The sequence below is a fragment of the Tursiops truncatus genome, chromosome 21 (assembly GCF_011762595.2).
Source record: "Tursiops truncatus isolate mTurTru1 chromosome 21, mTurTru1.mat.Y, whole genome shotgun sequence".
Lineage (NCBI taxonomy): Eukaryota > Metazoa > Chordata > Mammalia > Artiodactyla > Delphinidae > Tursiops > Tursiops truncatus.
The window spans coordinates 6543750-6569719 of NC_047054.1; the positions used below are offsets into that span (position 1 = coordinate 6543750).

At 48.5% G+C, this 25970-nt stretch overlaps 1 protein-coding gene across 1 annotated transcript in view; it reads right to left on the reverse strand.

Moving 5' to 3' along the window:
- Nucleotides 1-2480: 2480 nt before the first annotated feature.
- The window catches only part of MCPH1 (microcephalin 1), a 229828-nt gene continuing 206338 nt past the window's right edge, over nt 2481-25970 (reverse strand). The window contains 1 exon segment of the mRNA XM_073798651.1: nt 2481-2884. Within this exon segment, the coding sequence (XP_073654752.1) occupies nt 2684-2884 (201 nt within the window). The 3' untranslated portion in view covers nt 2481-2683.

The following is a 25970-nucleotide window of genomic DNA, read 5'->3' on the forward strand; positions in this document are numbered from 1 at the left end:
TGTGTGAAATGTCTTTTGCCCATTCTTTATCTTCTTGTTAATGAATAAAAGTTCTTTACATAGTCTGGATACAGTTCATCAGCTATATGCTTCACAAATATTTTTCCTGGTCTCTGACTTGTCTTTTAAGTTTCTTAATGGTTTCTTTTGAACAGCAAAACTTTTTAAAACTTTGAGGTCCAATGTATGTTTTTATGAATTGTGCCTTTAGTGTCCTACCTAAAAAAATCTTTGACCTTTCAGAAGATTTCTTGCTATGTTTTCTTCTAGACATTTTATAATTTTAGGTCAGTGGTTCTCAGCTGGGAACGGTTCTGCTCTCCAGGGGAAATTTGGGGGTATCTGAAGACAGTCTAGACTGTCGCAACTGGGTGAGGTGTGCTAGTGGCATCTAATAGATAGAGGCCAGCGATGGTGCTAAACATAGTATGATGCCCAGGACAGCCCCTGCAGCACAGAATTATCTGGTCCAAAAACGCCAATAGTGCTGAGGTTGAGAAACCCTAAGTTAGGTTTCTGGTCCATTTGAGTTAACTTTTGTGTATGGTGTGAGGTAGGGATCCGTGTGCATTTTCTTTCTGTGTGTGAGGTAAGGACGTAAGTGTGATAAGGATGTAAGTGTGCTTCTTTCTGTTTTTTGTTTTGTTTTATCCTACTGCGTTGAATTGACTTGGCACCTGTTTTGAAATCAACTTGACCATAAATATGATTTATACCTAGAGTCTCTATTCTCTTCCCTTGATCTGTAGTCTACCTCTATGCCAATAAGTTTTGAAATCAGGTAGTATAAATCCCCCAACTTTCTTTTTCTAAAGAAATTACTTTTTTCTACTAGAGGTTCTTTGCATTTTCATATACATTTTAGCATCAGCTTTTCAAGGTCTATAAAAACATCTACCTGGTATTTTGATGATTACATTTTATTTGTAGATCAATTTGAGGAAAATAGCCATCTCATTGAGTCTTCTAATCCATAAACTTGGTATATTTCTCCATTTATTTAGAACTTTAATTTCTCTCAGAAATGTTTTGTTAAGTATACAGATCTTATAATTCTTTTGTTAAATTTATTCCTATTTAGTTTATTTTTACATGATATTGTAACTGGAATTGTATTCTTAATTCTATTTTTGAATTGTTTATTGATAGTATATAGAAACACAATTCAGTTAGCTTTGTATATAGATTTTGTATTCTGTAATCCTGCTAAACATGCTTAATCTACTTTTTTCTTTAATTCCTTATAATTTTCTACATATAGTATCATGTGATCTGAGAATAGTTTTACTTCTTCATTTCCAGTCCGTATGCCCTTAATTCCTTTCCTGGCCTTCTTCTCTCAGTAGAATCTCTGATATAATGTTGAACAGAAGTGGTGAGAGCCACATACCTTTCAAAATTTAAAAAAAAAAAAAAGTTCAGAATTCTGAGACACTTTTAGCCGTATGTGTTTTGGGTAAGGGGTTGCAAATCTCTAGTAACGAACTTTTAGGCTTGTTGGCAGGATTAAATGAGGTACCACATAGAAAATGCTTAAAGCCAGGCACAAATCAGTGTGCTCATAAGAGATGAGCTTTTAGAGAGAGAATCTTCAGTGGCTCCTGGCAGGCTGGCATCAGGAATCTTAGCTGTGAGGATGCAGGCCTGGGTGGACGTGTGACCTGGGTGGCACTCCGTGGCTGATGTGGCCGTGGGATGGAGTTCTTTGTGGCTTGTCTCCACCGGGAGTCAGCACGGTTTTGTCAGCTGCCTCGGGAACGTTTGGTGCGATGGGAGCTCTGCCGTAGTATTGATACCTGAGCCTCAGAGTCGCCAAGCCCAGGAGGCAGTGGGTGTAGTGACACGGGATTTACAAGGTGGAGGAAGGCCTCCGGCCTGCCGAGCTGCACTGAGGCTCAACGTTGTTGAGGCAGGAGTATTATGAGGGGACTTGGGGTATACGTTATATTAACACCAAGAGAAAACCCTTCATTATTTCCACGTGCATCGTTACTGCCCTTCTAGGAGCGTTATTCTAGAAGTTGATCCCTCGTATTTGCTGAGGGACTTGACATTTATTTGAGGTAGAAAGAGCAGCTGAGATGAGTGACAGATAAACAACACGGAGGGGACAGTACCACGAGGGAGTCTAACTGGCACCTTCGGCCCTGCTGGGATTTAGCATTTCTCTCCTACACAAGGTGACCGGCCAGCGTGTGTACAATTTGGCACGAATGCCCGTTTCCTGCAGGGGATGGCGAGCATCCTGGTGGCCTGCAGAGGCCCTGGTCACCTGTGGGTGAGGCTCTCCTCAGCAGAAACCAAGCTTGCAGAAGCGGGGCTACTTTGATGGTGCTAATTATCATTAATTGCGGTTCCTCACACCTGTCCTTATTATTATTTTGAGAAGAATCTCGGGTACATAAGGTGATAACGGACCAACATCCTTCACACCGGGTAGATGATACGTTAATAAAGAAACGTAGAAACTCAGGGGGCTCTTTGTTCTCGGTAATAGAACAATGTAATTTCCATCCTTTATTTAACAGTATGGCTCTTCAGTGATAGAGGTTCTGGGACCTCTCAGTTATGATCATAACTAGGACACACAGACTGGCTTTAATAGAAAAGGCCCAACAGGGTGGGTCAGTGCTCCCCTGAGACACACACCCAGGCATCAGAAAGCCACACAGAGGAGCTTTCTTCACGTGAAAACCACAACACACACAGGCGGCAGACGTGACGGTGGAGAAAGGCATCCTTCCTGCGTCCGCCCCTCCCCTCGCTTGAGCGTCCGGGGACGCCGGGGCGGGCTGTTAGCAGCAGCCACGGGTTGAGCGGTGTCTCCTTCACGGCAGCAGCGGGCGGTTCTCTGAGGCAAAGACCTTGTGCTGAGTGACTGAATCTAGAGGAAGAGAAGCAGGTTAGCACTGACAATGGCCAGCATGTGGTAAGACGACAAACTCATCACAGATACGCAAATCATATATAAAATCGTCAGTGGTCCTGGGCAGCACGGTCCGTATGTCCACAGGTCCATGTGGCACATGTGGCTATTTAAAATGAAGCAAAATCACATCAGTGATTCAGTTCCTCAGTCGCACCAGCCACATCTCAAATGCTCAGTCGTCACGTATCCTATTAGATGTAGCACACACAGGGCATGCCCTTCACGGTAGAACGTTCTAGTAGACAGGAAAGTCTGCCCAGTCCACGATGTGGGAGATCCAAATTCTAATCTCAGCTACAGCAAGTACTCTTTGGTACAAGGCAGAGTATAAATCATGAAAATCCCATGAAGGGCCCTGGCCCAGGATGAGCCACAGGTGCAGGGGACGAGGCCAACACAGCTGTGCCTGCAGCCGCCTCCAGGCAGGCCCTTTACCCTTAATGCCGGACGGCTGACTGCTTCCGGCCCTTCTGCTGCCGTTAGAATGAGAGAGGTGTGCAATGGACTGTCAGTGCTGACCGACTGACAAATTAAAGTTAACTTATTGATTAGTATTATTATCCAGAGGGTGAACGATGACTGTATATTTGAAGGACCTTAAGAAGTCAGGGTGATGAGCAATAGGACATGGAAAGCTTTGGTGGTTGTGAGATACAAAGCAGAAAAAATGGGTTTCTTTTATGAATAAAATAAAAAAAATAGCTTATCTTAGTTATAGCTCAAGCCAGTGCCCCAGAATTTAATCACAGCCCTCCCACTACAAATGCACTTCCACAAGGCGGTCTGACCTGGTAGCTGCATCTCAGAGGATCATTAATGTTTGCTATATATATTACATACATTATATAATTATAATTAATAATACATACAATAGAACCTTAACAGTTATTATTGATACCCAGCATACCACTTAACTCTCTCTACAACACTGAAGTATTATTATGATTTACATTTTAATGTTATTAGTCCTTTATTCACGATTTGTGTTGCATATATTTTCTGTTTGTTGCTTGCCTTTCGACTTTTCTTATGCAAACGTTTATTTATATATTCAAATTACATCAATCTTTTATTGCATTTGGATTTTGAATCACAGGTAGAAAGCCTTCCCTATACCTGGTTATAAAATAATTCAGCCATATTTTCTTCCAGGTTTTAAAAAACCTGTTGATTCAATGTTTACATTTAGATTTCTGACAGGATGTCATTTTCGAAAGCCAGAGAAGACTGCCAAAAGGATGATGCTTTTTCTTAATTAATCTAAAAATCCAATATAATCCCCAAATTCCAAATGTTTGTTTAAAAAAAAACTTGACATGCTTCTTCTGAAGTTTATATGGGGGAAAAATGCACGGGAAGACAACTTTGAAAAAGAAGAATGCGAGAGAATTTGACATACTAGATAGTGAAACATACTATAAAATTACGGTAGTAAAACAGGTAATTAGCACAGAATAGATAAATAGATCAGTGGAAGAGAACAAACTCCAGAAACCCACCCGTGCATATGTGGGAGTTTAAGAGCTGCTTCAAGGGGGCATTAAAAATCATTGGAGAATAGCTAAGTTATTAAAGAGATGGGATGATCCCTTATATCCCACAATGACTGCATTACAGATGGATTAATGCTCTAAACGTTAAAAAACTGTGAAAGTATTAATAGAGACAGGAGATGAGTTTAAAATTCAGGGTAGGGAAACCTTCCTAAGTGAAACCTCAGTGTAGGTGCTGTGGAGAAACGGAGGTATTTGATTCCATCCAGAATAATAATTAAAAATTAGGGCTTCCCTGGTGGCGCAGTGGTTGGGAGTCTGCCTGCTGATGCAGGGGACACGGGTTCGTGCCCCGGTCCGGGAAGAATCCCACATGCCGCAGAGCGGCTGGGCCCGTGAGCCATGGCCGCTGAGCCTGCGCATCCGGAGCCTGTGCTCCACAACGGGAGAGGCCACAGCAGTGAGAGGCCCGCGTACCACAAAAAAAAAAAAAAAAAAAAAAAAATTAAAACCCATAGAAAACACCATAAACAAACATAAGAGACAGAGAGGATCTTATATTTATCACAAAAGGTTACAGTTCATACTATACAAATATGCTGTAAAACAATGTGGAAAAGAGAAACAGCCCAGTGTAAAAACAGGCAAGAGATGAGAACTGGCCGTTCATGACCTATGAATCCCCCCTCTAGGTACTCATGCTCATGAGTAACTGAGTAATTACGGCATATACATTAAGTAATGAGATCACCAAATATTGAAAATATGGGTAAAGTCTGGTACTGGTGAGGGTCTGGGGAACGGGAATATCCAGGTACTGTTAGTAAGACTGTAAGCTGGTACAGCTGTGTGGATCAAGGTTTAAGGTACACACAACCCTAGGGCTCAGTAATTCCTCTTCTACGAATCCCTTTTACAGAAATACTCCCGCCTGGGACTGGGCCACACTAATTATAGCTCAAGACAGTCTCTTAAAATTGAATTCAAATCATTCCAATTAGAACACACACACACACACACACAGAATTTATAGAAGCAGAAGCAGTGGAAATAACCCCAAATGTCTAATTGTAAGGAGTGTGTAAATTAGTCACAGCACCTCCAATGGTTAAAAAGAACGAGGTTACTGTTTGTGTTAAAATGGAAGGATCTTCTAAACACAGAGTTGGGATAAAAACTCATGAACGATATGTGATCCTCCTTTTATAGAAAACAAACCCTCAATGCATAGGTTTATATACATTTATTTCTATGTAAATACGTGTTAAATCTGAAACACACAGTTCAATCTTTAGTGTCGTTACTTTAGGGAAGGGTAGTAAGATTTTGGGTCTTTATGTATTTCTCTATTGTTTGAATTCTTTGACCATGAAATCAAGCGTCACTGTACACCATCCATCCATCCATCCATCGTGGTGGGGAAAAAAGACTGGCTGGAGAAGGGTGCAGTTTTAAATTCAGATAAAACAGAAGCGACAACAAAGCCTGTGGCTGGCCCCTCCCACCTCTTCGATGGTGCTGCCTGAGGAATTAACCCCCTGCGCACGGTGCTGTGCAGAGTGGGACCAGGAGAACACTTGAGGACTGAGTAATAGCTGAGAGCCAGGACAGCTGTGTCCAGGGAGCCCCTCTCGGCTCCAAGTTCCCTGCTGTAAACACACGCACGGAGAGTGGTTTCTATCCAAGTTCATTTGGCATCTGAAGACAGCCACGTCCCCAGATTCCAGTGTCTCGTCAGGTGCACGATCCTCAAACACCCCATAAAACATGACCACAAGACAGATGTTAGAGCAATGCCCGTCCCAGCCAGCGGAAAGGGAGACAAATAGTACACAAGCAGCTCCCATGAAATTTAAATTGGAAAGAAAAAAACCCAGGTTTTGTTTGTTTGTTTTTTGAACAGAGTTATTCAGCGGGCCTTGGCACACGTATCTGCACACGTTAAAGTTCACTGGCCATGATTCTGTGTGCTTGGGATGTGGAATCAACATGCCACCAATGCTTTTTTTTTTTCTTTTTTTTAATAGTGGGACAGGCAAGTCACTTTATTGAACTAAGACTCCAATTGCCAACAGCCGGACGTGGCTGACGGTCCTTGTGCAGAGTTTGGGGACCCTCAGGGTGCTGCTGGGAGCTTTATCTTGACTTACCAAAATGAGCTATGAATTTTAGGGCTGGGAAACCTCAGTATGTGTGTAGCCAGATATCCACGCATAAGGGGTCACCTCTACTACTCTGCAGAGCGAAGGTCCCCCAGCAGACACCAAATATTCCTGAAGTCCTTTCTGATGCTGAGCCCGGCCCGTACTTCTCTCTGGACCCACACCGAGCAAGTCTGTCTCCCTCTGCACGTTGATTCCTCTTCTGAATAAACCAGTCCCTTCTCTGCTTCTTCACGGATCCTTACCGTTCTCCCGGGGGCTCAGAACCCAAGTCTAGGACTCATCTTCTATTCTCTTTACTAACACAGCACAGTGTCCAATCTGCCAGCAAGTGCAATTGGCTCCAGAGTTTTTATTTAACATATTAAACAGCTTCACACCACCTCCATCGACAGTACCCTGGTCCTAACCACCATCATTTATCACCTGAGTCACTGCAAGAGCCTAAGATCACTCTCTCTGCTTCTATTTAAAAATATGTCTCAGAGCCCATTTCCCCTTCTTAAAATCCTTTGACTTCTATTTATTCTTAGAACAAAAACCACACCTCTAACTACTGTCCACCGGGCCTTGTGTGGTCCAGGCTCTGCTGCTTCCCCCCCATCGCTCTGTGCTCTAGACCCACTGCCTCTGCCCACCTTTCATCCTTGACCCTAACTGTTCCCTTAGCTCCACATGAGCTCATCCCTCTGGACCACATTCAGAGCTCAGCTCAAACACAGCTCCTCGGTAAGGAGCCCACCTCAATGTCTCTCTCCATACTCATACCCTGTTTTCTTCATAGCATTTATCACCGTCGGGATTAAAAAGAAATGCCCATCTTTAGAATGTAAGTCCCACGGGAAAAGGGCTGTACCCTTTTGAGAGATGCTCAAGAAATACTGCGTAAATGAATGAATGACCTGATGCCATGCGGGATATCTGAAGGAAACAGCAGTTCTCAGCATTTTTTTTCTGCTCTGATACTGGGCTGGAGACTTTCACATATCTGATACTTTTCCAAGGGTATAGCGCGAATTTGCACTGTGTCTTAGACAAGACAATCTAGTTTATTCCTAGCATGCCAACTTTTCCTTTCCACCCAAGAAACGTAAGTGAAATGATACGACAGGGCTAGCTTTGAGTTCACTATATTTCTGTTACATTTACTACTGGGCATCGGAATACTAATGATTTTAGTAAGTGGATCATAAATAAAGACCAACCTTGCTGAATTGGTTACAACGATTCTCTTAGATTTTTCTAGATACACAACTATATCGTAGGCAAATAAAATGATTTTTTCCCTTCCTTTCTAATTCTGATCCTTCGTTTGTGTTTCTTATTTTATCCCCTTGACTAGGAACTCTAGAACGTTGCTGAGACACAAGGGTTGATAGCCATATGTATTTTGTACCTGACTTAAACCTTAAACTAAGATTTTCACTGTTAAATATATGTTGTAGGTTTTTTATAGATACCCTTCACTGTGTGAAGAAAGTGCTCTTATTCCTAGCTGATGAAGTGTTTTTTGTTTTTATCATGAGTGGGTACTGCATTTTCTCTAATGCTTTTAAACATCTACTGAGAAAAATCAATGGATTAGGAAAAAAGATTGAATGATATTTATTTCTACATTCTTTGGTTAAACCCTACGTGACTATATGTTTCTTAACACACTGCTAAATTTAATCTGTAAATATTTTATTTGGGATTTTTTTTTTTTTCCCCTGCGGTAGGCGGTTCTCTCAACGTTGTGGCCCCTCCCGTCATGGAGCACAGGCTCCGGACGCGCAGGCCCAGCGGCCGTGGCTCACGGGCCCAGCCGCTCCGCGGCATGTGGGATCCTCCCGGACCGGGGCACGAACCCGCGTCCCCTGCATCGGCAGGCGGACTCTCAACCACTGCGCCATCAGGGAAGCCCTATTTGGGATTTTTATATCCATATTCACAAACGAGTTTGGGCTAGCCTCGTAAAATGAGGTGAATAACTTTTCTATGCAGTAATGTGTAATGTTTGGTAAAATTTACTGTTAACACTATCTAGGCGGAGGTGTCTTAAAAACGATTTTCTTGTGGTAAAACAGTCATAACCTAAAATTTACCATTTAAGCCATTTTAAGTGTACAGTTCAGTGGCATTAAGTACATTCGCAATGCTGTGCAACCATGACCGATCCTCATTTCCAGAACTTTCTCATAATCCCAAACACGATCTCTGTGCCCATTAAGCAATAACTCCCCATTCCCCTCCCCCCACCTTAGACGCGATTACCCTCTGTTATAATTTCTCTATGAATCTGCCTGTTCTAGGTAACTCATAGAAGTGGAATCATACAGTACCTGTCCTTTTGTGACTGGCTTCACTTTAACATAATGTTTTCAAGGTTCGTTAATGTTGCAGGTTTAAGAACAGCTTTCCTTTGTAGGGCTGGATAGTATTCTACTGTTTGTATGTATCCCATTTTGTTATCCATTCATCTGTTAATGGACACTTGGTTGCTTCTGCCTCTTAGCTGTTGTGAACGATACTGCTGTAAACACAGGCGTGTAAATATCTGAGTCCCTGCTTTCAAATCTTTTGGATATGTATCTAGAATTGGAATTACTAGGTCATAGGGTAGTTTGTTTTTTTTTAAATTTTTTGAGGAACTGCCGTTTTACATTCCTGCCAACAGTACACGAGATTCCACTCTCTCCACGGTTTGTTTTGATAATAGCTGTGGTTTTGATATGCATTTCTCTAATGATTAGTGATGCCGACCATCTTTTCATGTGCTAATGTCGTCACTGGAGAAAGGTCTAATCAACTCCTTTGCCCGTTTTGTACTCAGGTTTTTTTGTTGTTGAGTTGTAAGAGTTCTTTATAGCTTTCGGATATTAACCACTATTATTTCCAAGTAGCTTTTAAGAGCGGTGGTCACCTTTTTTCTTGCATGTGTCCAAGTCACTTGAGACAGAGACGGGTGAGTCAGTCCTTCAAGGTCTCCCAGGCAGATGAGAGCAAATAAGGTCTCTGTTCAGGGAGGGGAACTGGGAAACCAAGACTGTCGGGGTGAGTAAATGGCACAGGACTTTCCTACTGCTGTAAACATGGCTTTGCTTGGTTGGGCGTTTGCCTGGTGGCCGTAAAGCTTTGATTTTTTTCCCAGAGCTCCTGAAAAGTTGGTTCTGACGGCTTCTGCTTGTTTCTTCCACGTTTCTGTGGGGAGACAAGGGCCTGGAGCTTCCCAGTGTGCCATCTTGCTGCCATCACTCTGCAGGCGACTTTCGTGTTGGGTGGTGAGGCATCCTTCAGATTACCATTCTTTTTTTTTTTAATGGTTGAAACTGTTTAGATTTTCTATTTCTTGAATCGATTTTGGTAACATTTTTCTAGAAATTATCCATCTTGCCTATTTTTAAATTTACTGGCATAAAGTTATTCATCATGAGCTCACGATTTTTAGCTATCTTTACTGTATCTGTGGTTGTAGCCCCAATTTCATTCTTAGTTTTGTTCATTGGACTCTCTTCTTTTTCACTGTTTCTAGAATTTTGATTTTGTTTTCCTCTCCCCCCCACCCAAAGAACAGATTTTTCTCTTTGCTTCAGTTTTGTTAATGTTTGATGTTCTCTTTATTCTTTCTTTCTCCTACATCCCTCTGTATTAACTTCTTGCTACATATTCACCTTCAAGCGCCACAGTTTAAGAAAAATTGAGTCAAAAAGGAAAATGAGATAATTTAATCCAATGACTTTCCCTCTTCCTGCAAATCGGGGAAAGCTTCTTGTGCCTGTGCTTTGACGTGGACACGCTGAGCTCAGCCCAGCGTGTGGGGTGTCGGGGTCCGTCCCGCGCAGTTTGAGAACCACCGCGGTGGTGGGTGCACGAGTGAGGAGAAGGTGCGGTGACCGAGCTGCACGAGATCTGACTCTTTACAAACGCAGACTCTCGGCTGGGAGGTGGGCAACCAGGAACTCTGGGTCTGCAATTCACCACGCGGCTCTGGCCCAGGAATTCAGATTGCTCACTTTCCTCATCACCAAAAGGAGTCGTTTCCTGTCGATCATCTCAGAATTCATTTCGAGCAGCTTCACTCTGATAGGGCTGCCATCTCCAAACACTGCCCATCGTGTGGCTTGAACAACAGACATTATTTTCTCACGGTCGTCAGCCGGGTGGGTTTCTCCCGAGGCTTCGCTCCTTCTCTGTCCTCACGAGGTCTTTCCTCTGTGCGCACATCCCTAGTGTCTCTTCCCCTTATAAGGTCATCGGTCCACATAGATCAGGGCCACACTTAGGACCTCATTCCACTTTAGTCACCTCTTTAGGGGCCCTGTCTCCACACACAGTCGCAGCCTAAGGTGTGGGATTTAGGACTTCAGCACAGGCCTCTGTGGGGACCAGCTCAGTCCACAGCACGAGCTCCATCACTTAGGCAGTTAGCGATGAACACCGTAAACCTAACATGCAACAACAGCGCAAACCTGGAACACAGACGAGATGCTCCTAGGATCCCTGACGGTGTCTCCGTGATCAGGAAACCCTAGGGCCTGGGGCTGTAACAAACGCCCTGTTCAGAGCGCGTGGGTCTGAGCCAGTCTCGTGTCAGCCCTCAGTGGAGACGGCCATCCTGCCAGTGTGCACGAGGCCCACGCGCTATCAGCGATTTTTCCCTGAGAACACTGACATGGGGAGACATTCAAATCAAATGCTTTTTTATAAGTTATAAGAAAGTCATGCCGAGGCAAGACTTCTTTTTTTTTTTGGCAAGGCTGTTGAGACTATTACATTATGTTCCCACAACAGTATAAAATGTATGCTTTATCACTTGAATGTAGCCCAGACAATAAAAGGGCGCCCGAGACTGGAAACGTGCCTATGAGAAAGGCCAAACCAACCTGCAGTGATAAGACCAGTGGGGATAAAAAGAGTGAAAAATGGTTACAGCTCAGGCCGCTGACCTGCGATGGATGCCCGTGGGCCCCGCCACGCCAGCGGGTACCTCAGACCCCAGGGTCTTCGTCTCTTAATGTGTAAGATGGGAACTATACTCTGTGGGCGTGTGGAGGAAACCAGAGTACTGGAAAGTGCTTCAAAACATAATACGTCTTTACCAACATCAGGTAAAGGTGACATTTTTCTTCCTGCTGCCGGAAATCTGACTTTTGTTTTCCCGTGTATTTTCATACATATTCAAGTGCCGCAAGTGTGGTCTTTCTTAAAAATCCCCATTCCTCCTCCTGGGTGAATGATTCATCAAGAATCTTGGCCTAAGTATGCTGCTGTTTCAGGGAAAACAGACTCTGGGGAATGACTTGGGAACACAATCGGGACGGGTCCAGTGGCTTCGTCAGGAGGCAGCTCGGTGTGTGTGAGCTTCTGCTCGGAGCCAGTGAGTAAGACGTGGCGTAAGTTTCACGTGTGGAGCCCTAGTGGGAGACTTCTTAAGTTCACACCGTTCTAGGCCAGCAACACCAGGCGGTAGGATGATCATTTAACAGTTTTTAAAAAAATATTCAAAAACATTGGGTCATTGTTTTTAAGATACAGTGAAGGGATAGAAGTTTTATCAGACAGATTACAGTGCTAGGATGTCAAAGGTCCTGGGGAAAGTGTCCACATCTGCCCCCGCCAAGGGGGAGTTTCTAATGGCCAAAAAAGTCTCCTCCTTGCCTGTCCCCTGTGACTCTATTAGGTCTGCAAAAACAAAGACCCCATAAAATATAGGAATAAGTGTAAAGGTACTAAAAAATCCTAGAACCTGGGCTTCCCTGGTGGCGCAGTGGTTGAGAGTCTGCCTGCCGATGCAGGGGACACGGGTTCGTGCCCCGGTCCGGGAGGATCCCACATGCCGCGGAGCGGCTGGGCCCGTGAGCCATGGCCGCTGAGCCTGGTGTCCAGAGCCTATTCTCCGCAACGGGAGAAGCCACAACAGTGAGAGGCCCGCGTACCGCAAAAAAAAAAAAAAAAAAAAACAAAAAAAACCTAGAACCTTTATTTTGGAAGGTAAATTACAAATCTGAAAGTGGGCACACCAAGCTACGTTCAAGATTTTAAAAACAGTTTGAATAAAATAATGAGCTCTCAGGGATTCGACCTCACACAGCACTTGATATTCTAGTTGGAACAACTCTAGTTGATGAATTCTGAGTACTGCTTTTCATAAGTTATCACAAAATGACTTTTAAACTGGTGCTTTAACATGGTTTTAATTTTAATTTAAAAGTGGTTTTATTGCTAATTTTAATTTCACATTTTGACAATAAAATATTCTCTGGAAGTGTCTGTACTGAAAGCTAATGGGAAGGATAAAAGTCTCCAAGAGAGACAATGCTGCTTTGGCAAAAGGTCAGGAACGAGTTTTTACGTGTCAGTGGGTCCCGTTGCCCGGCGGTCCTGGACACTGCCCCCTGCAGATGGGAGAGATTTTGCACCCCCGTGTTGTCTCCTCCGATCATCGTGTTTACTACTCTGTCTCGTACACGAGGTAAGTAAAATTAGGTCCAGAGAGACCCAGGTGACTTGCGTCTGGTCAGAGAACAAGCTAGTGGCAGAAAAGGTGATGCCCTAGATTGTGTGTTTTGTAGGTCTGTGCATATGTGTAGAGACAGAAAAATGAAATCTCCTTCATCTGCACAAAGCTGGAGCTATTGTATCGTACTTCCGTTCAGAAAGAGATGCATATAAACTAACAGAACATGTATTTTTCAAGTATTTAACACTCACACGACAAGGCTGGGGAGGACCCAGTGCAGACGGGGCCTCGGGACTGATGTTACAGGTGAGGACTTCACCATGCCGAGAGCCGAGGATTCCAGGACACACAGTACGTGGGAGTTGCCAAGGGCACACGTAGATGGTGCGATCAATGAGAAATCAGAAACAGGACATGAATTATGGGAGGGGAAAGAAACAAAAACCTAGGTCCGCAGTTCCAGCTCTGAGACTCAAAGAACTCCAAAGGGCCCTGTGGAAATTACACCCTGGGCTTCAAGCAGGTAGACATTCACCTCCTGAAAACCCACCATCGGGGGGTCAAGTGGCCAAACCCCAGGAGGAACCAGGCTGACCTGTGCACAATCCATGCACAGAAGTGCACCAGGGCCAGGAAGGGGCCGGCTGAGGTCCCCAACCTGGAAATAAGAGGAGTGCAGACCGAGGCTTCGGCCCTCTGCACGGCGCATGATTGCAGACTTTGGAAAGACTAGTTGTTGATGTGGGCTGTTGATATCAATCCTGTGCACAGTTCTGTTAGCTGAATGAGGCTCTTTTTTTTTTTTTTTTTTTGGCGGTACGCGGGCCTCTCACTGTTGTGGCCTCTCCCGTTGCGGAGCACAGGCTCCGGACGCGCAGGCTCAGCGGCTCCGGACGCGCAGGCTCAGCCGCTCCGCGGCATGTGGGATCTTCCCAGACTGGGGCACGAACCCGTGTCCCCTGCATCGGCAGGCGGACTCTCAACCACTGCGCCGCCAGGGAAGCCTGAGGCTCCTTTTTTAAAGCACAATTCTGGTCTCTAGTCGGTGTCATTTTGATACATGCACTTTTCTAAAAACCAAAACCAGAACTTCTGTTTCAGAACACTGGATGTTTTGAGGGCTATATTCTTGGCATTTAGAAAAGAGTAAACAGCCTCTCTTGGCTTCTGGACTGTAGCTAAAACCATAGGTATTTTGAAATTAGTTTCCAGGCAAAGAATAAATTACTCTGCACCAGAAAGTAAAAAATGACTTTTGATTGTCATACTTTAATAATATATCAAAGGCTGACCAACAGTCACTTAAAAGATATTCATAAAATGTGGTTATTATAAACGAATGCAACCTGGACAAACATGGTCTCTGCTAACGTGTCAAAGGATAATGTCTAGGAAGGGGTGAGAAAAGCCAGAAGTTTGGGATTTAGAGGCAAGGAAAGTAAATAGGAAGATTGAAAAAGAAACCTAGGCAGAGAGAGAGAGCGAGCACACTTAAGACGTAAGGATCTTGGCCAAAAGTGCTGAAACAGGGCTCATTCAATGTCATGGCTTGAACTATGTCCCCCAAAGGCCACAGGTTGAAGCCCGAACCCCCGGGACCTCAGAATGGGACTGTGTTTGGGAAAAGGGCCTTTAAAGAGCTACTTAAATTGAGGTCATGAGGGTGGGCCCTAATCCAGTGACTGGTGTCCTTATAAGAGGAGATGGGGACGCGCAGGGAAGGCCACGTGAAGACACGGGGAGAGACGGCTCCCTGCAAGCAGGAGCGACGCCTCGGAGAAAGCAGCCCCGAGGACACTTTGATCTCAGACGCCTGGTCCCCAGAGCTGAGAATACCTCCCTGCTGTCTCAGCCCCGTGGTCTGTGGTGCCGTACCGCAGCCAGGCCGACTAGTACGTTCATCCAAACCCAGTGGAGCCCCAAGTTCACCCCACCATGCTCGACTACATCACATACGCTGCCCGAGTCTGCCTCCCCTGGGCCCCTGCAGCCCCCAGAGCTGGGGTAACAGACGAAGCCCCTTGTTGCTGGTGTCAGCCTCCAGCCTCCCAGGAATCGGGGCTCATCTGGCACTACCTCCTCCCCTGCAGGCTCGAGGGGGGTGTTTTGCCCAACGTAGCAGAATCGACGCCAGACACCCACGTCACATTCACACAACACTTGCTTTTAGAGATAAAAGCCCCAGTCCTTTTGTGCTAAAACGTACCACTTGGAGCACGCGGACAAACGAGCATCAGGACAAGTGCCTGAAAGGGAGGGACAGTGGCGGGTCCTGGCAGCCGGCGCTGGCCGAGACCCCAGACGCAGAGCGAGGCAGTCACGCAGTGGGAGGGCCCAGGAGCTGGGGGCGGCCAGGCTGGTGCCGTGGCCTCGCGGCTGGGGCAGCTCGGGGTCTACTGGGTCTTTCACACGAGCCGGGAGATCAAGTGGCACAATTCTAATAGGATTTCCTTTGTCCCCGCGAACTGCACCTGGGCTGACAGTAAAAAGCAGGAATGTCTCGGTGGGCTTGTAACAGATGAAAGTCACAGGAGGGTTTTTCTCTTTTTACAGGACTCTGTTAAAGCAGATACGTGGACACTGAGATACCCGGCAGAGGCCCCCAGGCTGCGTGCAAGGGGGCATGGGCCTGAGGCTCCCCTCTGAAACCTGGTCCAGTGGCCAGGCTCTGAAGGGGACCCCCAATGGCTACTGCAATCACAAGGCACCTCCCTGTTACCCCCGAGCCCCCCCCCCCCCCAGGACACAGCGTCGTCTTGTGCATGGGTTCCTACCTAAGATCCACCTTTCCGACAGGTACGTGACTGTCGCCGCCTTCTTTCTTGGGACGGGTCCGATGCAGATGCTGGCCTGGCGAGGGACGTGCGTGACCCAAACCCCGCACAGCACGACCAGCTCCCCCAGCTTGGCTCTGAGCAGGCCACTGGCCGGGGTAATGAACACGGTCGGCTGATCGGCAAACAGGGCTCCCCGGTACCGCCTGGTGGACGAGAGGCGCCCCTGGCGGCAGAACTGTGGGCAAAGGCGGGGGGAGGGTTACTCCCAACCAATTCATTGTTCACAACAGGCCGACTGCAAGGCTCACGTCCTTTTTCAGAAAAAGAACAAACTGAAGGTGAGGTTGCACACACTCAGTGAATTCTGAGGATCCAGGGGAGATGATGCCATTTAATGATAACGACGGATAATAAGCAGTGACGTTTCCTGGAGCAGCCTACAGGCAAAACTCCAAGCAAACAAATTTATAGGGAAAAAAAAAAGATGTTTAGGCCTTTGAATTACTACAAATTCTAAACCAAATTATTGAAAAGTAATCAACTGTTCAACTGAGGGAGGAGAACGGCCTCTGCATTCTGAGTAACCCAGAGAATGTGGAGGCAGGAGCCTTGCGGGACACAAGGGCCCTCGGCACCGGGACAGCATCCTTCGTCCCGGGCTCAGGGTTCCCGGAGCAAGTGACGCCACAGCCCCGAATGGCTGTAAATCCAGCCTCATGGGATCAAGGGTGTAAATGGCAAAGCACAGAGCAGAAGTCCTAGCTGTGCCCCTGCGAGGCCAGGTCGGGGAGGGGTGCGTCCTGATGGAGGGGGGAGATGATGGGACGCGGTTCCGAGACGGGGGCCTTGAACTGCCCGCCCTTCTGTGCTGATAAGGTCACGTCGGCCGGCTGGCCAGAGGCACAGTGGGGAGGCCCCGCTGTGCTACACGCTCATGTCACTAACTCCAGGTTCATGGAGACTTCTCTATGTGCAAATGCCCTCTGGGATATGTTGACGGTTATCTGCCATCCACATCTGAGTGCTTTAACCCGCATGTTTCCCTGAGGACAGAACTGAACATCTGAGATCAGCAGCTCAGAGAAATTAAGGACTTTGACGGGAGGTCTGTGGGAAAAGAGGTGAAGGGGTGCCTCTCAGAGGAGGGGCCCGGGTGGGCGGGTGAGGGAGCGCCCGTTACCCAGAGGACAGTGGGTGGCTAGTACGGGAGAGGGGCTGACCCCGGGGTGGGCAGGCAGCGAAGAAGGTGTTCCTCAGTCCTCCACTCCGACAAAGTCTGAGAAAGAAGAAATTGTCCCCCTACTAGGTTTTCATGCTCCTTTCCTTTTGAAGAAGACGATCCTACTGTAACAGCGACATCAGCAACAACAAAAAACCCCCCAAGACCCCACTGCAACATCAGTGGAACTGATTTGATAAACAAGGCCGTGGGTTCGTTCTCTCTTCTCACCCCAGCCTTGAATTTTGCCATAAGCTTTGATACATTCCACAGCTTCCCTTCGACTTGGGTACCTAACAGGACAAATGACCATTCTCCCCGTGGGGTACCTTCGTTCACGCTGTCACTTACTCTCAACATCCCTGAGATGCAGGGAGTGGAAAGGGTCATTCCTTTAATTTTTGCAGATGAAGACACTGAGGCAGAAGAGATTTGCTTTGCTTCAACGTGACTCGAGCTGCAAGGAAAAACCCACCATCCGTAAACTCAGTGAATCACTGGGCCACCCTGCCCTGAAGCTGGGGATCAAGAATCTTACTAAAGTTGGATGTAGTCACACGTCCTAAAAAGTAGTTGCAGAGGTTGATAACTGAAACAATACCGAAAGGAATACAGTAAGCTGAGTGTCCCTGGGCTTTCTGTTACTCAAATCCACTCCTGTCTTTTCCTCCTTAACGGCAAGGCATGGTGGTTTTTTGGGTGCTGACCTCTGCAGGGCCATGTGTTCAAGATAGGGGTCCCTTCCCAGCCCAAGGGGAAGACTCAGGCTGGGTCCAGGCCAACCACAGGGATCCCCTTTCCCTTTCGAAGGACAGGGTCAAGCGTGGGCTGGACCCGATCCCGGCCAGTGGGACCTGAGAGTGAGCCTGCTGGGGGCAGTTTTTCCTCACCTACTAACATAAGCAACTTTGTCTTGTCGACAAAGGACACCCAGAATTCCTGAAGCCACCCGAGGACCCTGGACACCCTGAGAACAAGCAAGTGGGAAGAGGGGAAGCCCTGGATCCCAGGTAACAAATGCTTCTAAGCCACTGGCCTGACCAAACTGGGAATTGGCCTCCTCTTGTCCTTTTAATGTCAGGGGAAAAAAAAAATCTTCATTTTTAAGCTACTCTTCGTTGAGGTTTTTGTTTGCAGAAGCCCAAGCAACCGAACGCTGCAGTTCTCATGACCCTGCCCCTTACCAGAGGTGAGAGTTTGCTGTATATTTTTCTAAATTCTGTACAACACACATATACTTGGGATACAGTTTTTCTTGATCAAGGATGTATCTTGGTACACAGAAGAGCAGTAACTCAAACCTGTTTTTAATCCAGCAGAAAGGACGTAAGTGAGCCTTTCTCATGTTTAGAATGCGCCTTCGGAAGCTAATCGGATGCTTCCTTCTTCTCCCGCCCACATTTATTGAACACTTACTCTCTACCAGGCACCTGCAAAGTGCCAGGAAGCAAAGCTGATTGAGATGCAGTCCCTGACTTCAGTTTAAAGCACGTACTGCGAAAGTCAATAAATGAAAACGCTTCCCTTTATTTATTTATTCAGCTTGCAATCAGAGGAAGTAAAGAATTACAAGGATCTGATTCTTCACTCAAAATAATTGAGACTAGGTGCGTGCTGACTTTCCGATCCTAAGTAAAATAATTTCTGGGGAAGTTTAATCAAGATTTAGTTTACTTAAAATTAAATTTAGGAATTTATCCTCCAAATACACTCCCCGATGTACATAAGGACATGTGTGTAGAGGAGTTCATTGCCACAGAAACAGCGATGATTGGCAGGTTTTTTATAAATATGATAGGACACCTGATTCTTCTTACTGCTGAGTTTTAGTTAAAACCTTCCGCTTACTGAAATGAGTTAAGTATGGGATACTCCCCCAATACTCCCTTTACTGTCCTCAGTCCCCGTGCTTTTGCTTCCTGGGTCCTCGTGACTGATGGGCCTCAGAGGTACCAGTGCAGCCTTACCCTGGAGCCCAGGCTCTGCTCTGAAGGCACAGATCATAAAATTGCTTTGCTACTGCCCTTGACGTTGCCGTAAGGGTTCTGACTGCGGCAGTCAACTTTCCTGTCTAGCAAAGCATCATTCTGTCCCCACGGGTACGTTGTAAACAACGAGAATTGTGAGGCTGCGAGCAGCCCAGGTTAACAGAGCGGCCGAGAGAGCGCTACACGCCCTCTGACACGTACCTCCATCCAGCTTCCCCCCGACAGGCCTGCTTTCACTGCAAGCCTTTTGGTACAACAATTCATGGCCATTTGCTCTAAACCCTAATTTCACTTCAAACTTTTCGACACACACACACCTGCCACCAACTGCCAGGAAAAGGAGTCTGGGCGGGGCATGTGGGCATTATTACAGGGCGGTGGAGGGTGGTGTGTTATTCTTTCCCTCTGAGGTGACCTCAGAAACCAGGTTTTATCCATGTGGACTTAGAAGGTTCTGGCTAAAAATGATTAAAAGACAAGTTAAAAAAATCATAACTCATATCACTGTAAAAGGAACATTTAAGATGTGTTCATTTTATTTAACTCTGACAGATGCTATACTGGTTCAAAGGAGAAACATAACATATTTATAGATTAGAAATACTGAAATGAAGTTGCACATGGACCAAAATATTGGCTTTTCCGTGGGGTAGGGGGATAGCCCCTTCACCAGACAGATTTCACTTCTAGCCCACAGACAAGAATCGTGTGCACTGACAGTAGGTCTTTACGGCCTAGGGTTGTGAAACAGCTCAAAGGCAATGAAAGCTGGAAGCAGACAACCTGGGGATGGTGTGGGGTGCGCGGGCTATGAAGTATAGCTTTCCAGTGAGGCGCAACTTTTTCCCCACAGAGCCCAGGACGCTTGTTTACCAAAGGAGATCATGGAAGAGAGGAGGATCAAGTGGAATTTACTGACAGCTCTGGACTGAAGGAGCCTCCAAAATGACAGGCCAGGCCAGTCGTCTGGGTGAATCTGGGGTGCAGCTCCCACTCTTCTCTGTGAGTGGCGGCATAAGATGATCATCACCCAGATGTGTATGTGGATGCAGGTGTACATACATGACAGGGAGGCAGCCGGAAGGAGGCAGAAATCTCTCTCTGTCATGAGATCTTCGTTTGAACCCTTGGTTGTAGAGGATCAGTAACTACTGAACGGTCTCAGTTAAGGCCAAAGAGCCACTGGCTCTGCTTTATAAAATGTGGCCTTTGCGTTTGTGCCGTCATTAAAAAAGCTACACTGACTTAACAGGTTAGCTCAGAACCTTCCAGCCTCTTCACACAGAAGTCAGTCAAGGGGGACCACACTGTTTACAGAGCAAAGCTGAGGGGAACCGCCCCCTGCCAACCCTGTGCTTCTAGCTTCAGTGACCCCCGGGTATTCGTCCCCGACCCAGACGTCTCCCCATCCTGAACCCCAAACAGGGGAGGGTGTTGACGGTTCATTTACTCCGGACGTGGGTGTTAGAGTTCACTAGCGATTCTGCTTTTCCCCCTGGGTAGAGCGCACCTTGAGTGTTAGTTTCCGCAGGTAGTTTTGAGCCATATGGGGAAAAGGAGGTACACATCCTTCACTGTGGAATTCTCATGGCAAACTATTTCCCGTGTTTGGGACCCGCAGCTCAGGGAGGCTGGCTTCTTCTGTTTTGCCTGAGATCACACACCACAGAATTGAGGGGTCAGGCCCCAAAGCCCTGGCCCTTCCCAGAACTTCACATGATCTCTGCTCCTTGTGGCAACAGAGGGACAGGAATACCCATCTGTGAAATGATGCCACACCTCTTCAGAGCTAAGACGCACTCTCCCACATTTTAGCAACCATAACCTAAGGACGGGGCTGACACCGCACCATGGGGTGTGGTTCCGATTGGCCAAATATACCACAGAACTCTCTAATTTGTGCCTTGGTGTTTTTCAATTCCCTGTGCTTAGGGTGGTTATACAAATCTATGTATGTTAAAACTTATCTGTACACCAAAAAGCCTCAATTTTTACGGTTAACTTAAAAGACAGAATAACAGTTAAGAAGTACACTTTTTTAGCATTATGTTTGTCTACATCCCATTTTTCTTTCAAGGACAGTTTAAGTGCTTCGTCTGTGGAGGCTTTTCTGAAGGGCACTGCTCTAAAATCCTATCAAGTGCAGACTGGTCCACTGAACTGGAACTCAGCACGTACCAGTGGCCATAATCCAGTGGTGCAGAGAGGCCAGGCTCGCAGTGACGACAGTCGATAGGGCATCTGTAGCTGCTGTGGCTGCGGAGGTTTCGAGGGAGAGAAAATGCGTGACTGATGTGATGGTTAACGTGTCAGCTTGGCGGGGGTGGGGTGGGGTGGGGGGTGCTCAGGGATGCCCGGAGGGCTGGTGAAACATGATTTCTGGGTGTGTATGTGAGGATGTCTCTGAAACTTCCAAGGCTTTTAGGGTCTAAATAGAACAAAAAGGTAATTGTTTTCTCTGCTTGAGCTGGGCCATCGGAGCTCCTGGCATTGGGCCTTTGGACCTGGGCTGAACCTTCCTGGTTCTCCGGGCTGCAGACAGCAGGTCCTGCGAGTTCTCAGTCCCCGGAATCATGCGAGCCCACTCCTATAATCCATCTCCTCCTGCATGTCTCCGTGTGTGTATCTGTCTCTCGAGAACCCTTGTGAACACAGCTGAGTCAAGGAGGAGTGGGGCGGGCCAGGCAGAAGGATGCCTGCCGGAGGAGACGCGTCACATGGGAGGGTGATTCTGGGATCTTTTCCTTCATACTTTTCAATAATAAAAAGGTGACCACGTAGTTAAGAGAGCTGAAGATGCCCACCCCAGAAGACGTGGCTCACCCGCTCCCACGGAGCACACGCAGTGCCTGGCCCTGTCGCAGGGTCCAGGTAGGAGGTTGAGCCGGTGAAGTGTCCCCTCGGTGTGAGGACAGCTGCACCCGTGTCCCACGTGGCCTTGCACTTCATTGCTAAGCCCAGAGATGCACATGAGAGGGCCCGGGAGGAGAGAGGGGGCAGAGCCAGACCACGAGCCACGGTGGACGCTTTAGCTCAGCTGGGTACCTTCTGGCTGGGGGGCTGTCACAGAAGACAGCAGGGACCGCGAGTGCCAGGAAGGATCCTGGAGATGGCCTCAGCCACGGCTCAGCTCACCTTCACAGACGAGGAACCCGAGACCCAGGAGACGAAGTTCCTTATCTGACGTCACAGCAGAGCTTGCCTGCACTGCCTAAGGTACAAAACCCTGGAACCGCTGCCCGCTACCCTACAGTCAGGGCTGGGTCCATGACGTAACCTGTTTATTCGTTTGTCTGACTGTCAGGCTACGTTACCAGGATACAGCAACGTAAGGACACAGTGTCTGCTTCCCCAGGACTTCCTAGAAATCACAGCAGGACAGGACACGTCACCTCACGGGATGGGAAACGAGAGCCGGGCAGGCTTCCCGGAGGCGGCATGTGATTTGGAGATGGGACAGGAGGATATTTGCTCAGGGAGGGGCGTGTGGGGCGGCGGTGTCTGGGCTCGCACACGCTGGCACGAACAGCTCCAGATCACTGGGGGGTGAAGCGCACGGGACCAAGGGCCTGGTGGGGGACCACCGTGACAGAAGCTCACTGTTAAAAGCCTGTAAGTCTGTACCAAGGTGAGGAGGCTGAGTAAGGAGGCACCAGACGGATCGTGATGCTACTGCATGACGTACGGTTCACGGGGAGCCACGAGAACCGCGGACACATCAGGGCACGAAATCCAGATGTTAGGAAGAGCATGCTGCAGACGGTACAGAGGGGCTCAGATCAGAGACGACGCCAAGGAAAGGACTGCAGTGATTTCAGCAAGAAATGAAGTCAGGCAGGGCACGGGGAGTGGGAAGGGCATGGATTCTAGATGCAATGAACCTGTTTCAAGCTTCCTATTACTATGTGGGGTTAACAGACCCATGCACGCGTTTGTAGGGGTGCTCAGCTGTTGAGGTTCTAAAGGTTCCAATAAATAATGCCCCTCTTTCCCCCCGCCCCAGGTTCAATACCAGCCGGGAGACAGACACAGGTGTTTAACAGAGATCAAACCCACTTTCATCATTCATAAAGCCGGCTGGACACCTGGGCCTTAGACCTGCGGTGCGGTGAGTTTGCTGGCCCTGCCCAGAAGGAGGTACCCACAGGGTCGCAGCTGGCACTGGACCAACTGCAGGGGCTGTCAGCGTGACCCGCTCCTCTCTGCAAACCCTGCAGTGTGAGAAGCTGGTCTTCCTCTCCTGGGGGTGGGGGGGGGTGCAGAGAAGGGGAGGCGGCAAGAGACCATGGGAACACATGGGGCTCCTCTCTGACACCCACCCAGAAGGCAAATCTCTGAAACAGTGACTTGAGTGGCTCTCACTGTAACTCCCCCAGGCAGTTGGCCCCAGTGAAACCGCTAGCTCTGGAGGATACAGCTCAGAAAACAGATCCTAGTGCTGTTTCAAAGTAGAAAAAGGTAGACCCAAAGGCAACCATTTGGAAACACAAAATATAGTTAGAAGTTTCACCTCCTAAAAATGTCACTGCCAGGCTTCCCTGGTGGTGCAGTGGTTGAGAACCTGCCTGCCAATGCAGGGGACACAGGTTCGAGCCCTGGTCTGGGAAGTTCCCACATGCTGCGGAGCAACTAAGCCCATGCGCCACAACTACTGAAGCCCACATGTCTAGAGCCCGTGCTCCACAACAAGAGAAGCCATCGCAGTGAGAAGCCTGTGCACCGCAACGAAGACCCAATGCAGACAAAAATAAAAATTAAAAAAAATTAAAATGTCAGTGCCTACACTTGACCACATTAGGGGGACTGACTAGATCACAGGGAAAGTGAGCTGCCTGTGCCTGAGAAAGAACAAATGATGTCTGTCTGTGGTCCTGGGAAATTTTTACAAAGCTAAAGAAACAAACGGAACACACCTTTAACAATTCTGATATTTGCCTAAATCCCATAAAGACAAGGTCTTCAAATGAGGAAACATGATGATCCCTAAAATGCTTAAGTTCCCACAATTTTCCATGTAAACCTGTCCTTCTCTCTGCAGCTTCCAGACTGCCCCCCCTCCCCAGCTCGGAACCTCTCTCTTTTGTTTCCGGGCTCCCTCTTACCTCCATGACCTCTCCTGTCCTCTCAGTTCCTAGGACCCCTCTTTCCTGGTGACCTTGTCCACGGCCCCTCACCCGAGCCTCAGCCCCGGGAGCTGCAGACTCTCCTCCCTCCCAGGCGCATGCCCCTGTCCTTCCGGCAGCCACTGCCTTCTCACGGTCACCCCCGTGGTGCCCTCTGCCCCCCGACCCAAGGCTTAACGTCCGTGGTCAGTGGCTGTAATCCCCTATGACGTCAGCCTTCACCCCCAAACGCGGTCAAAGCACAGCCCTGGTTAAACCCAGCTGCCAGCTGACCCTGCCCTGCAGCGGCGTAGCTGGAGGACAGCCACCCCGGCGGAGTCCACGCCCGCCCCTAAATGCAGCCGGATGCTGCTGTCCCTCCCCACCCCCCACCCCCACCCCCGCCCCGTCCCTCTCCTGGCCGGCTGCGTGCACACCTCGGCCCTGCAGCCCGGGATGGGGACGTCATGCCGGACATCCGTGGCTTCCTTGCAGCACGTGGTCCTGAGCGGATCCCGCGGCCCCTCCCAGGCCGAGGCCCCGCTCACTGTGGTCCTCCACGTCCCCGGCCCGTGTCTCTGCGCCCCCCCGCGGCGCGTGGCCCACACTGCCAGCCCTGAATCTGTCTCCTCCGCAGGCCCTCGTGCCGCTGGTGCCCCCGGCAGCTCTCCGCCGCACCTCGCTGGCGCCATCGGGACACTACACGCCCTGGGTTTCTGTCCGCTTCCCCGGCGGCTACTGCCGCGCAGGGTGTCTGCCTCCTTCCCGACGCTCCACAGCAAGGGCCGGGCTCAGGGCTCGGTCCTTCTCCCCCCGCACTCACCCCACCCTCGGTGACTCGAGCAGCCGCCGCGCCGAGGGCGCCCCCGCTCCCCTGCAGACCCCAGGCCCAGCTGCCTTCTCTTCGGGGCCCCTGGACGCTGCAGACCCCGTCCCGGCCCCTCCTCCTCGCTCGGGCCTCCACCTGCGCCTTCTCCAGCTCAGCTTTGGCCGGTCCACCCTTCCAGGCACCCCGGCCGGGAGCGTGAGGTCGCCTTGACACCTGCCACCTCCCATCGCGCGATCGGGACGCCTTCAAATACACGCGGACGAGGACGTTCTCGGTGCTGTGCTCTCTGCTCCAAGCCCGGCCAACGTCACCTCTTACCTGGACCAACGCCGCGTGCTTCTAAGTCAGACTCGCTTTCCACGCCAGTTAGGGAAGCCAAACTTACCCCCCTGGGGGGATCAGGGCAGCAGTGACCAGACAAAAAGGATTCCAAACAAGGGCAGCGCTCAGGGTGGGCGGGAGCCCGGAGAGAGTCCCAGCGGGTGGCAGGGCCTTCAGCCAGCCTGAAGGAGCAGGAAATGGAGAAGCACCGAGAGGAGACCGAGCATCCCAGGGGTGGGAAAGAGGGAGACACGGTGGGCAGGGGGGTGGGGCAGCGGAGCAGAGGACGGGCCGGCAGAGGACGGGCAGGGGCTGCTAGAGCAGATCCTCAGCTGAGGGAGATGGGGGTCTAGGAGTCCGGAATAGAATCTGCAGAGGATGCGTCAGAAAGGGCAGGTTCTTCTAAAAACAGCTACCATACGACCCAGCAATCCCACTACTGGGCATACACCCTGAGAAAACCATCATTCAAACAGAGTCATGTACCACAATGTTCACTGCAGCTCTATTTACAACAGCCAGGACATGGAAGCAACCTAAGTGTCCATCGACAGATGAATGGATAAAGAAGATGTGGCACATATGCACAATGGACTGTTACTCAGCCATAAGAAGGAATGAAACTGAGTTATTTGTAGTGAGGTCTAGAAACTGTCATACAGAGTGAAGTAAGTCAGAAAGAGAAAGACAAATACCATATGCTAACACATA